This window comes from Pseudorasbora parva, chromosome 2 (genome assembly GCF_024679245.1).
Source record: "Pseudorasbora parva isolate DD20220531a chromosome 2, ASM2467924v1, whole genome shotgun sequence".
Classification (NCBI taxonomy): domain Eukaryota; kingdom Metazoa; phylum Chordata; class Actinopteri; order Cypriniformes; family Gobionidae; genus Pseudorasbora; species Pseudorasbora parva.
In genome coordinates this window covers 60,242,490-60,252,489 of record NC_090173.1, presented here as the reverse complement: position 1 = coordinate 60,252,489, position 10,000 = coordinate 60,242,490, and the positions used below count along the sequence as shown (strand labels likewise).

Sequence of the window (10,000 nt, the reverse complement as noted above, 5' to 3'; positions counted from 1 at the left end):
GGTTTTTCATGATTATGACAGCCAATCACGTTCCCGGTTGCATCCATGATTCGAATGCTATGGCCAATCGCCGCTCGTATCGCTATCACGATTCATCCATGATTCGAATGCTATGGCCAATCGCCGCTCGTATCGCTATCACGAATCATTCAGGAATAGACCAATCAACGTCAAGCGCACCCGGAGACAAGCGAAATAATTTACGCTGGAGATGATACTATTTCATTGACGTTATAACTTCTTAACAAACAACATTTGCAAAGTAAGTCAGTCTTTTGTAAATCATCACTAATTATAATCTACATAAATAATGTACATGATACTTCTACTTTTTTAATACATTACATTTGATGCAGCATATTTGATGCTAAACTTGTTTTAGCTAAGTACAATTTTGAATGCATGACCGTTACTTTACCTTTACTTCTGGGAAAAAAGGTTTTTAAAGGAGATCACATAGATTTAGGATTGCAAACGGCGAAAGATTTTAATTCAGCTTAACTGGGGAGTTTTGGAAATATCCCAGTTTGGAAATTTAACAGGAATTTATGGGAATGTTTATTGTTCTAATTGTTATGCTTATGTTGTTTATTTCAATGTGACATGATCCTTCAGAAATCATTCTAATATGTTGAATTATTATCACTGTTGGAAACAGTTGTGCTGCTTAATATTTTTTGGAACTTGTAACGTTAATACCTTTTTCAGGATTCATTGATGAATAAAAAGTTAAAAAGAACCGCATTTATTTAAAATAGCAATGTTTTGTAACAATTAATTCTCTAACTTTTTAATCAATTAAACACATACTTGCTTGCTGAAAATTATTATTAATTTCTTTCCAAAAACAAGACAAATAATTACTGATCTCAGATTTTTTGATGGTAGTGTATATTGTTACTAGTTATTTATTTGTACATTATTATTATTATTATTACTCTTATTGTTAATCTTTTCTTTAATTAATCATCAAATAATCCTGAAAAAAATCTGTTTATTTAATTATTATTTTTAGTTTTATTTTTGTGTGTGGCAAAATTACATTTCTGAAGGATCATGTGACACAGAAGTAATGGCGGATGAAAATTCAGCTTTGCATCACAGAAATAAATAATATATTAAAGTATAGTAAAAAAAAACAACATTATTTTAAATTGTAATATTTCACAATAATATTTATCAACTGTCCATGTTATTTAGGAATGGCCTCAATAGCCCTGCAGTCAGTAGTGTGTTATGTGCATGTGTGAGGTATAAAATCAACAGTAGTGAATTAAATCTGGTTGTTTTAACTAAGATTTTTTTTCAACTACAATTAAGTTCCTTGCTGCAGGCTAAACTAATTTAGAAACTTCTCTGTTTATTTCCATTAATTCTCATATATTCCTGTTAATTCCCATGTAAAGTTTACAACTTTGAAAATTCCTGGAATAGACTTTCCATTATCCACTAGCCATTACTTGATAACTCTTCTTTTTCTGACGTGGAACATAAATTTTATTTAATGGTGCAATATTAGTGAAAAAATTATCTCTGATGATTTTAATATGTTAGCCAACATTTTGAGCCTGTAGGAAAACTATACACAGACAAAGCATAATATAAAATCAACATTTTACAGTGATCATGAGTAAATCTAATAATGTGATATACACAGCTGCATTAATTAATGTGTTACCAAACGTGTTTTCCTGTTTCCCTATTGTCTTTTTTATATATTCATTTTATAATTTAGATGGAACCTCACTTTAGGAGACGGGCTGATGGCAGCCTGAATATGACAGATACAGTGGAAGCGGCAAAGGTGAAGGAGGCTAACAAAGGAAAGCCGTACACAAGACCCCTGTCCCCAGAGGTAGTGCTGGACAAGGCCAAGAAAAGCTTAAGTCTGTACCACGGAGATCTAGCTAACAGAAAACACCTGCTAGGTTTCTTTGAAATCCAGTTTGGTGTATTTCGCGGGCAAACATTTAGGTGGGTGGCTGAAAATGCCCTGGGGTATGCTGCTTACCTGGTGGCAGCTATAAAGAGGGACCCCACAGGAGGCAGCAAAGACTCCCAAGAACATGCCCACAACAAGGGGAGTTTCAGGGAGTATATCGAGCTTTTCCCTTCTGGCAGAATTGCCATTGCCATGAAGGAAGAGCAATATGCTGGGCAATCTGCTACCACCCAGCTCACTCCCCCCACACAGCACACTGGCCCCACACAAATCACTCCCCCTACCCAGCACACTGCCACCACCCATACTTCCACTGCCTCTCTCCGCTCCCTCTTGGTTGGGAAGTTGCCTACCCAGAAAAGCATGACCAAGACCGTAAAAAGGCTGATTTCCCCCGTCAAAGCCACACCTTGTAAGCAAACATTTATTTTACACTTTTCTTTTTTTGGTTTGTTATTATTTATGTTTTTGTTCAGTAGTCATGTTTATCTGTTTGTCCTGTGTTTTGTTTTGAAGCTTTGGCCCAGGCACGTGCACGGCCCTCAGCCACCCTCACACGCCCGACTGCCTCCTCTGAGGCACACACAGGACCCTCAGCCACCCTCACCCGCCCGACTGCCTCCTCTGAGGCACACACAGGACCCTCAGCCACCCTCACCCGCCCCTCTGTGTCCACTGAGATAGATGACAGCACACTGCTGGCAGAGGCAAATAAGTTTGAGGAGGCACATGTGGGATGTACGTATATACTTTAAAAAATATATATTAAAGTTTCCTTTCCAGGAATAATAAAGTAAAGCAATGTGAGTTTGCACTTGTTTATTTATGTGTTTATTTCTCTTTGGGGGGTTCCAGTACGACGAGTCTGTCTTCCAGCTGGATGGATAAATACCCTGCCTGAAGTGGACCAGAGGTGGATGTCCAAGGCCCTGTTCAGGTGGTCAGCACAAGGGCATCCTGAGCTAATCTTTAGCAGGGTGGACAAACTTTGGTGGTATCCTCCACAGGTGCCACTGAAGACCAGTAAGTCTCCTCCCTTAGAGAATTACTTTGGCCATCCCCTGCTGCTCTGGATGCCACGAAAACTGTGGCAAGTGAAGCTGACCTGTCCGCATCCAGACTGTCAGAAAGACCTTCTGACCTCAGCTGGCTTGCATCAAAAGATCAGACAGGTGTTTGCCTTCGGTAAGATGTACTTTGTGGCATCTGAGTACCTGGCCTGCCGAAGATGTAAGAGGAAGGTCATCAGCTGGAGCCATGATATCGTCTCCCAGCTCGACATTGGCCACAGGGTGCAGTTCCCTTGCATTCTCACATCAAAACTTGCATGTGACATCGAGGTAGTAAGTTTGATGCGTCAGCGAGGACTGGGAAACAGCAGCAGCCAGATCCAGCGCAAGTTGCAGGAGCGTCATGCTGAGGTGTGGTTGGAAAAAACAGTCCAGTATCTGACAGATTGCAAGGGGATTGCCAGTGCTGTCACATCAAACCTGATCCTGCCTGTGACATTTGAACCTGCTCTTTCAATGCCTTCTGTCCCTAAGCACCGGTGGCTAATGCAGGTGTATGCCCAGGATGTCCTGCAAAGGCTGGACGAAATCAAGGCCACTATAACATCTCAATATGGTCGTATCTTAAAAATGGATTCTACTAAAAAAGTGGCCAGAAAACTAGCAGGACGCAGCTATGGCACCGCTACATGGGCAACCAACGTTGGAAATGAGCATGGACAGGTGATCATGTCCGTGCTCACAGCCAGTGAAGGCTTTGGTCTCGGACCAATGATTGAAGGCCTCATCAAGCGATACAGAGTGGCTGGGGTGGCTCCTCCTGAGATAATGTATGTTGACCGAGACTGCTGTGGCAACACTCTTCTGAGGAGGATGTTTGAAGAGTGGGACCAAATGACCATCCGGTTAGATATATGGCACTTCATGCGGAGATTTGCTGTGGGGTGCACCACCGACTCTCACCAGCTGTATGCAACATTTATGAGTCGCCTCAGCCACTGTATTTTCATGTGGGACCAGGACGACCTGACTGCACTTAAGAAGGCGAAGCGCGCAGAGCTGGAAGCTGACCGGAAACCATCATCCGAGGCTGATGTGCTGCGCTGTATCAGCCGTAGTGAGCTAGCCCTACATTGCAGGAGAACCACTCGTGGGACCAAGGAGACCCTGGCGCTGATTGAGAGCCATATTCAGGCCTTTGATGGAGATGCTGGTCGTGACACTCTGGGAGTACCACTAATAAATTCAGCCCGGATGAGAGAGATCTTAAAGTCCCAGCGGAAGCATGTGGCCTGCATCCAGGATCCTGTAGGTGTGCAGCTCTACATGCAGACTGGCACTGTAGTGAAGGGAGGGCACCGCCTGCCAACCTACCGCTGTGCCAGAGGTTCCACTTCGCTTGAGTCATTTCACCTACACCTTAACAGATTCATCCCAGGTAAATAATTGACTTAACTGAATTACTAAAATACTGATATGATGTAATTATATATTTTAAATAATTATGATGATTGCAAGTACAGGTATTTGTGTATTTATGCGTAACCCATTCTGTGGTCTTTTTGTTTTCAATGTACAGGTACGCTGGCAAGTGACACCTTCTTCCAGGCGTACCTTTTGGATGGACTTGCAAGGTGGAATGAGGACCGGGCTGTGGCAGCAACAACAGATGAGCAGCAGTCACATTCTTATAATCATCTTCTGCGCCATGCTGTCAATACTCTTGCAGAGGAGGTTATGGGCAAGAAAATCATCCCATATGTTGGGCCAAGAAAGTACACTGGTAGATAACTATTTGTTTTTTTTTAGTTACAATTACAGTCATGTGTACACATACAATTTTTCCACTGAGTTATAATATCCTGGTATATTATCTTATTGTCAATGTTTTAATATTTTAAAGGTGAACTTATTGGAGTGGAGTACCTTTACCAGCAAACTGGTAAAGTTCTGCAGGACTATAAGTTGGCCATTGAAGAGTCAGAGACGACTGAGGTTGGTACAGAGGTGGATGAAGATTATGCTGAACTTGAGGAGATTCACGACATCACTGTCCCCACCTTCGACACAGAACAGACACCTGCTTCTTCTTCAGAAGCATCAGTGTCTGCAGCATCATGTCCAACCCCTCCAGCAACCAGCCCCATGTCATCACTGTCTGTGGTCCCTCCATCACCAGTCCCATCGCCTGTTTTCAAGCCCATGTCATCACTGTCTGTGGTCCCTCCATCACCAGTCCCATCGTCTGTTTTCAAGCCCATGTCATCACTGTCTGTGGTCCCTCCATCACCAGTGCCATCGCCTGTTTTTAGCTCACTACACACTCATTCAAAGCCTGCACTCTCTCCTGAAGCTCATAGCTGTGAGTTTTACCAAAATATTGATAGATGTTTCAGTCACACTAACTCTAATTTAAATTTGTCATATTGAAAGACACAAATACACATTTTAACTAAATATTTACCTTTTTCATGTAGTCCCAGTGGACCAATTATCCACAGAAACTCCTCATCTACCAACATCTGAAGAGAACACTTCACATGATGTAAGTTTCTTTTTAAATGTACATTTATATGTGTTTAAACCAAACCTGGGTAATGTTGCCTATGCTTTCATGTGAATATTTGTATTCATTACTGCTATCAAAAGTTCCTAAATAATCTTTCATTTTAGGATTCTGTTGGACCTGATAATATTGAGGGGTATGGAGCCGTGCAGGACTTGGCAGAGTTTTTGGTTAGCCTTAGAGATCACCGTCTGGCCTTGACTGGAGACGAGTGCGTCAAGATCATCACCCTATGGCAAGCAATGGGGGAGTATGACAAGAACAAGACCATTTACTCACCACGTCATAAAACCACCTTAAAACAGGGACGATTCAGGGCTACAAAGAAGATTGTGGCACCAGGTGTGGAGAGCACAAAAAGGTATGTTAAATTTAGCAAACGAAGGGTATTTTTTGCATAAATATAACTGAAACTGGCTGAAATATCACCACCCATGCAGGGTGGTGACCCTAACCCCTGTTTAATCAAAGTTGTAAAATCTGACGCCTCGATGCCTAGCTTATCTTCCCGCAGACTTACTTAGTTCAAAGTTAGTTATAACTTAAATTATTAGTTGTGAGTTATGTTTAATGCTGACTTTATGTTGCTATGTTACGTTGCTATGGATGCAGTTCCAACCATACATCAATTTTATTTAGCAAGATTTCTTAATCTTTAAAATTTCTTAATCAATAAAATCACTTTGGATCAATATTTAGTGTCAAATTATTTATCTTTTACTGTCTTTTAGTAAGTAGCCATGTAATAAGCGGGATAATGTGCAGTCTGTATTGTGAAAAATGCCATAACACAGTAACCCAGTAGTGATCTAATTTATGCATATATTTCAACATTGACCATAAAGACAACAAAAAGTAAAACAGACAGAATAGAAAAGGGGAAATAAAACAATTAAACAAAACAATAAAATAATCTTGTATTAATAATATGTATTCTGCTGTCATTTACAGGTGTTTCGTTGGGGCTCATAGTCCTGCACAGTGGCCTGACTGCAACCGAGTGGTGGAGGCCATCTTCACAAGGCTCTGTGCTCTCTACCCAAACGCGGTGCGCTGTGACGGAGTGAGGGTGTCCCGCTTCACAATGGTGGCACGAGCTTACAAGCACATCCGAGAGTGCATCATCACCAATGCTAAGGTGATGACCGAGACCACCATCCAGCTCCCAGAAGTGAACGCTGCAACAGTCACACAATGGTGAGTAAGTTAGCATTGTTACCGTTAACCCTAAACTTAAATCAAAGCAGCTGAGGGCTACACAGAGGTTTCAAGTAATTTACATGGTAGGGTTAGGCCTAAACCTTCCCTACCCCTACCCCTACCCCTACCCCTTCCTCTACCCCTAACCCTACCCCTAACCCTTCCTCGAACCCTAACCCTTCCTCTAACCCTACCCCTTCCTCTACCCCTAACCCTAACCCTTCCTCTACCCCTACCCCTTTCTCTACCCCTAACCCTTCCTCTACCCCTAACCCTTCCTCAACCCCTACCCCTTCCTCTAACCCTAACCCTAACCCTTCCCTACCCCTACCCCTTCCTCTACCCCTAACCCTTCCTCGAACCCTAACCCTTCCTCTAACCCTAACCCTTCCTCTACCCCTACCCCTTTCTCTACCCCTAACCCTTCCTCTACCCCTAACCCTTCCTCAACCCCTACCCCTTCCTCTAACCCTTCCCTACCCCTACCCCTACCCCTTCCTCTACCCCTAACCCTTCCTCGAACCCTAACCCTTCCTCTAACCCTACCCCTTCCTCTACCCCTAGCCCTTTCTCTACCCCTAACCCTTCCTCTACCCCTAACCCTTCCTCAACCCCTACCCCTTCCTCTAACCCTAACCCTACCCCTTCCTCTACCCCTAACCCTAACCCTTCCTCTACCCCTAACCCTACCCCTTCCTCTACCCCTAACCCTTCCTCTACCCCTAACCCTTCCTCTACCCCTAACCCTTCCTCTACCCCTACCCCTTTCTCTACCCCTAACCCTTCCTCTACCCCTAACCCTTCCTCTACCCATACCCCTACCCCTTTCTCTACCCTTACCCCTTCCTCTAACCCCCGCTCTGTCATGCTGCTGCATCATAGTTGTGAGCAAAAACTTGTTTATCACACATAATTTTGTAATAATAGCGCTTGTTTTATATTTTCCCAGGTTCAGCAGACGCTGCAAGTCACAGGAGCAGGACATTTTAAAGCAGGGAATCCAAGCCCCAGGCGCACCCATGGCAGGACCTGAGAAGCTTCCTGCAGCTATGCAGAAAGGACCAATTCTGTATTCAGCCAATCTGGCTGAGCCTCACCTGTTTGTCCTGCCACCAAACACTGCTGGGGAGGCAAAACTCAAGGGGAGGTCCCAACCTCAGACCATCTCCCAGGCTCCACCATCGCATCAAATGACACATCCTGTCATTGCACCAGCACCACCTGTCTCTCTCCCTTTCGTTCTACCATCTGTGCAGCTTCCTCCAGTGCCTGGTACCTCACAGATGATGTTCTTCAACATCCCATTTCTTTCAGCTATGCCACCATCACCTCAAACACAGACACCCAGTCAAGATGTTCCTTACTCCACTCAGCAATACCGAAAGAGAAAACAGGAGAGGGAAAACACTGGAACTGTCACAAGAAAATATGTGAGGAAGACAGATGTTATTATGTGCAAAAAGTGTAAAAAAGAGAGAAAGCCACCATCACATCTTCAGTACTTCGGCAACTGGTACTGCAAAGAGTCTGAGACTCAGTCATATAGTGAATGGAGGGCTGTGCTAGAGGAACGAGGTTATAGGAAAAAAAAAACTGGAAATGACAACCCTCCAGGTTCTTAATTTCTTATTGTATTTATTTATTTAGTTATTTTTATTTGGTTAATGTTTGCATTATAGAGTAATTTACACATCTCCAACATCTGGGTGGTTTTTCATGTTTTTTTCAACATTCTTCAACAATATTTTCCCAACAGAGACCTAGAGCAGAGTAAACTGCAAGCAGTTTACTCTGCTCTAGGTCTCTGTTGGGAAAATATTTTTTGTATAAATTTAACATATACTAAGTTTACTTTGTTATTTATGTGTGAGTTTTTTTAAATCAAAGTTACTGACTTTCACTTGGTTGGGAAATTGTCAGCTCAGGGAATGATGGGTCTCCAGTTTGCACAATAGATGGCTATTGTCTATTTTACATTTTATTTGATTACATTTCTTTGCAGTTTTTATACTAAGAGAGGTTATTAATAATTATGTATATATGTAAATTAATATTAACAGATGATAATTATTTTTAGTGTATTTGTATAATCCTTGATTTATTTATGTACCTGATTATTATTAATACTATTATTATTATTAATAATAACCTTTCGTTATTATTATTATTATTATCACCACTACTAATTGTTGTTGTAATTATAATAAAATATATAAAAAGGGTCTGGACGTTTCTGTATTTCTTTATTCTTCTTCCTCTTATTATTATTGTTTACCACACCTTTTAATTTCTACACAGAATTATATGAATTTAAAATGTGTATACATTAATTTTTTTAATTTGAATGTGTAATGAATTTGTTATACATACATTTTGTTCGATGTTTTAGTAACTGAATAAACCTTCGTTCATTTAAATGTGTAGAAAAATAACATTAATCACCAATATTTGTCTTATTCTTTGCCTTCATTATCACAAAACGTTACCTCTGGATTATAAATGACGCCTACGTTCCATTTCTACGTTATTTTAGTTAATTTTATATATATTTATTACTCTGGTTTACATGATCAAAAGTTGGGGTCGAGCGGGATTCGATCCGACGATCTCCGGGTACATTTCACGGAGTTGTGGATGGCTTTGATAGACGTATACGCGCCGTCCTTGGCGCAGTCGGTAGAGCATGAGACTCTTAATCTCAGGGTCGTGGGTTCGAGCCCCACGTTGGGCGCTTCTATTAGCGTTCTCACTTCCCGAAGGGCTCTCGTTTTCCAGTGGGGAAAGCCAGTTCTTCGTCGCCTGGCAACGTCCAAGTCTGATTTTCGATTGCCTCACCCACGTCCCTGCTCGCCGGCAGTCTCTGTGGCGCAATCGGTTAGCGCGTTCGGCTGTTAACCGAAAGGTTGGTGGTTCGAGCCCACCCAGGGACGAAGACTGTTTTTCGGTGTCGTGCTACCACGCGACCTCTGACACAGGCCCAGAAGTTTGCCCACGTGGGTTGGGTTGCGTTACAGAAACACAGTGGTTGTTTTGTGAAAGTTTACATCAGCTCAAGTTTGCTGTGGCGTGGGGATGGAATGTTCGCGTTTTGTTCCAGGGGGCGGAGACCCTTGATCCAAAGAGGTCCTGCTCTAACACACCTTCTTTTAAAACACCATCCAGCACTGGTAACAACTTCCGACTGTGATCGATTGGGGACTTTGGTCGTATAAGGAGGGCACCAGTAACTTTCAACCTATCAGGCTCTCAGGCATGGGGCAAAGGGATTCGGCATGCGCCTAT

General features: G+C 42.4%; 1 protein-coding gene and 1 non-coding gene across 2 annotated transcripts; both read left to right on the top strand.

Moving 5' to 3' along the window:
• The first annotated feature begins 181 nt into the window (after positions 1-181).
• On the top strand, positions 182-6,711 carry LOC137047412 (uncharacterized). The gene is made up of 9 exons (XM_067425045.1): positions 182-262; positions 1,736-2,354; positions 2,459-2,680; positions 2,798-4,390; positions 4,532-4,735; positions 4,856-4,947; positions 5,430-5,497; positions 5,626-5,879; positions 6,470-6,711. The coding sequence occupies exons 2-8, from the start codon at positions 1,736-1,738 to the stop codon at positions 5,717-5,719; spliced, it is 2,892 nt and encodes a 963-aa protein (XP_067281146.1). The 5' UTR covers positions 182-262; the 3' UTR covers positions 5,720-5,879; positions 6,470-6,711.
• Positions 6,712-9,574: 2,863 nt separating this feature from the next.
• Positions 9,575-9,648, top strand: trnan-guu (transfer RNA asparagine (anticodon GUU)). Its single transcript has one exon. It is a non-coding gene; the product is annotated as a tRNA-Asn (tRNA).
• Positions 9,649-10,000: the final 352 nt, after the last annotated feature.

Excerpts from the sequence above, each read along its gene's own strand:
- LOC137047412 (XM_067425045.1), top strand. The coding sequence starts at position 1,736 with ATGGAACCTCACTTTAGGAGACGGGCTGATGGCAGCCTGAATATGACA. Across the intron at positions 2,681-2,797 it reads TGAGGAGGCACATGTGGGAT|TACGACGAGTCTGTCTTCCA; the intron begins GTACGTATATAC and ends GGGGGGTTCCAG. Across the intron at positions 4,391-4,531 it reads CCTTAACAGATTCATCCCAG|GTACGCTGGCAAGTGACACC; the intron begins GTAAATAATTGA and ends TTCAATGTACAG.